Source organism: Rhinichthys klamathensis, unplaced genomic scaffold, assembly GCF_029890125.1.
Source record: "Rhinichthys klamathensis goyatoka isolate OS25496 unplaced genomic scaffold, OSU_Roscu_1.1 h1tg000530l_1, whole genome shotgun sequence".
Taxonomy (NCBI): domain Eukaryota; kingdom Metazoa; phylum Chordata; class Actinopteri; order Cypriniformes; family Leuciscidae; genus Rhinichthys; species Rhinichthys klamathensis.
Window position 1 is genome coordinate 647,346 of NW_026607006.1, and position 3,509 is coordinate 650,854.

General features: G+C 47.3%; 1 protein-coding gene across 1 annotated transcript; it reads right to left on the bottom strand.

Annotated features, from left to right (window-relative positions):
• Positions 1–1,818: 1,818 nt before the first annotated feature.
• Positions 1,819–3,263, bottom strand: LOC130073198 (putative nuclease HARBI1). Its single transcript, XM_056238668.1, has 2 exons — positions 2,459–3,263; positions 1,819–2,264 (listed from the first exon to the last, which is right to left on the bottom strand). The coding sequence occupies exons 1-2, from the start codon at positions 2,898–2,900 to the stop codon at positions 1,819–1,821; spliced, it is 888 nt and encodes a 295-aa protein (XP_056094643.1). The 5' UTR covers positions 2,901–3,263.
• Between the last annotated feature and the right edge of the window lie 246 nt (positions 3,264–3,509).

Here is a 3,509-nt window from a genome sequence, read left to right on the forward strand (position 1 = left end):
GTCACTCTCAACCACTCTGTGAAATATAAGGCCACAGCCCACCTCCTTGTTCTGAACAGCAGGGACAGTAAGACGAAAGAATATATAGCGACCTCAATCATGCATCACAACAGCTGTCTTCTCATTACGGTGTCTAGACTCCTGTTCCTAGATCGCTTCTCTTCATATACAGTATCTTGGTGTATAAATCGCATACCAGACGGCCAGTAGAAGGTTTGCACTTATCTCTACCCAAGAAGGGGACTTGATATCTCCAAGGCGACTTCTCCTCTGCTTCTCTGTTCCACACCACCCAATCTTTCGTAGCGGACTCCCTTCCGCGGGTCGATCTCACCAGTCAATTTGTCCCACAGAAACTCTCAGCCCTCCTCGACGGAACAAAGTCAGGACACAGCACCCGAACACCGAACACAGAACACTGCACTGAACTACATTGGTCTCCCAAAGCTTGGTTTTTATCTGTTTCAAGACGCTGTGTGTCCCAATCACCAAACAGCCCCTTGATGCGCCGCACCTGCTGTCACTCTGTCATCAGCGGCTGCTGTTGCCATGGCAGCGACGCATACCAGGCTGGCTGGGTGTTGCGTCGAAAGCGCTCCGGGCGGAAACATTCCTCCGTGGAATATATAGTTCCGCTGCTGGTTCGTCACCTTGTGACACAAAGGACTACAGAGTCAAATTTTTCGGTATGTAAACAATGTTGTGTGTGTAGCCTATCTAGAAGTCAATGCTGTGTTCCCTTCTAGAGACGAGAAGCTGAAATAGCCTACAGCAGGAGAGAGAGAGAGATGTGTGTGTATACAAATCCATTCAATTTGTACATTTAAATTTAAGTTATGGTTTAATATTTTATTATTTATATGTCTTTATAACTGTTATTTACTGAGAATGGTAGGCTACCGATTTGGTCAGGACGTTTGAAACAGGAGTAGGCCTACATTTTATTTCTGTATAGGCAGGTGTGGGAGACGGTAAGGGCGACGATGATGATGAAGAGGAGGAAAGCATTATTGCGCAGGGAGATCAGCCACCTCCATCAACCCCCAATCCCGACTCATCCATATCCCAGTGTTCCCCACTTATATCTGACCCTCCCACCACCCCGACACTAGTGGGTTCGACCGTTTCTACACCATCTCATCCCCCTACCACCCCGACATCATCAGCCTCCCGTGGCGGTAAAAGGAAGCGCAAAAGCCACAGGCCGATGGATCCATGTGAGCGTACGCTCCTCGACAGGCTGCAGGAAATAAGGCAGGAGAGAGAGAGTGGGAGAGAGAGAGTGATAGAGAGAGAGAGAGGGAGAAGGAGAGGGTACGGGAAAGCGAAAAGAGGGACATACACTCCACTTTTTGTAATTACCTGTCCCATTTTCTTCAAAATCTCCCACAGGAACAAAGCGCAATTTTGATGCGCGACATCAAACAGCTCATGCGGCAGTATGAGCCCTTTTAATTGGACAATTTGTCTACCAATATTGTAGGCTACATGCTGTTACTGATATGTTACATTTGTTAGGTCGTGTTCTGTGTGAAACATGTTAACAAAGTTCAGTAGCCTATGAAAATTAATTACACCGTCACCATTTCAATAGGCTTTACATTCAGAAGGCCTAATTTTATATGGATATGAATTAATGGTTTATGGATATGAATTAAAATACCAAATTAGTTAAAATGTGTAATGGTTTTTACATAATTTACATAATACCAAATTATAAAAAATGTGTAATGGTTTTCACATAATACCAAATAAGTTAAAATGTGTAAAGTGTTAAATAATAAAAAAACTCATGCTTCAAAGCGACATTTTATCAATTTATTGGTCAGTGGTACCCAATCGTAGCACACTGTACTGGTGGGGAAACACGCCAGCATCTGATAAAAAGTAATCAGCCAGCTGCTCCCTGACAAGTGCCGCTTTCCGGGAGGGTCTGCTGCTGCCGACCGAACACCGTGGTCCGTCGACCATGTTCTGGTCCCCCACAACGTGCTGCCTCCACTCTCCAGGCTGGACCTCTCCGGTGTCAGACGTCGCATCCACAAAGGTGGCGGGCATGTATCTGGCACGTTCAGTGGATGCCAGAAAGTTGTGGAGAGCCACGCACGCCTTCACGAGCTTCACCGCTTTTTCAGGTTTGCAGTCAATCGGGCGGCTGATAATTCGGAAGCGCGCAGCCAATATACCGAAGGCATTCTCCACCACGCGTCTCGCCCTGGCCTGTCGGTAATTGTAAATTCGCTTCCTATCCTGCAGGTTCGTGCCTTAATAAAAAAAAAAATAAGTGTAAGTGCAGTAACTAGACAGAACAGATGACTTGGCTGACGCCAATTACGCACACTGTGCGTAATGGCACAGAACAATCTATAAACGAGCTAAGACCAGTGCGCGCTCTCTTTTTCATTGCTTCTGGGCTATTTTATTGAGCAGGTCTGCTATCAATTATTTTTATTCTCACCTGGATAGGGTCGCATCAGGTTCTCCTGTAAGGGAAATGCCTCATCCCCCAGGAAAAAAAAAGGACTGGGCGTTGTGGTGCCCGGTAGGACAGCAGGAGCAGGTAGATTGAGCTTTCCCTCTGCCAGTCTGGATCCAAACGCACTGCGGCCCAAAACACCTCCATCGCTCTCACGCCCGAATGCGCCAACATCGACGTAAATAAATCTATAGTTCGCATCAGCAGCTGCCATTAGGATAATAGAAAAAAAACCTTTGTAATTGTAGAAGTCGCTGCCTGATCGTGGTGGTGCTCTGATGCGAACATGCTTCCCATCAATCGCTCCGACACATAGGGGAAACTGCCACTGTCTCCAAAAGTCCTCCGCTATGTCCTGCCACTGACTGCGCGAAGGAAAGGCCATGAACTCCCCCTGAAGGGCATTCCAGATGGCACAACACATCAACAATGCCCGAAACAGTGCTGGTGCCCATTTTGTAGCTGGCAGAAAGTGCCTGCAGGCTGATGCCTGTCGTAAGGTACCGCTAAGTCACTGCAAGCCTTTGCGAAGCTCCAATCGGGTTGCGGTGATTTTGGTGAGTGTCCGGGAGAAAGCGGACGACTTGTGAGAGCAGTTGATCGAATTTTGGCGCCGACATCCTAAAATACTGGAAATGTCTCTCCTCGTCCAGGCTTCGCATGGGAAGCACCAGAGACATAAACTCCCCATCCTGATCTCTTCTTTGATTTAAAGGGCGAACATACCACTGCCTATCTCTGCACTCTCTTTGTTGCCGCCTAAGTAATATCAGCAATATGCACTCCTCTTCAGTTGCCATTTTAATCTGAAAATGACGTGACCCGATTCTACTACATCACCCTATAAATAAAGAATCTACTACCCCCTGTTGCGTGAGCGGTGTATTGCATTTGACGCATCGCCAGTGACGCTTGCTTCTACTATTATGACTATGAAAGGGAGCGCGTAACTCGCGTAGCTTGCTTGCGTTGACTATGTAACGGCCCTTACTCCATGTCAGCGCGCGCGCTCTGATCCGTAAAGGGGCACAGA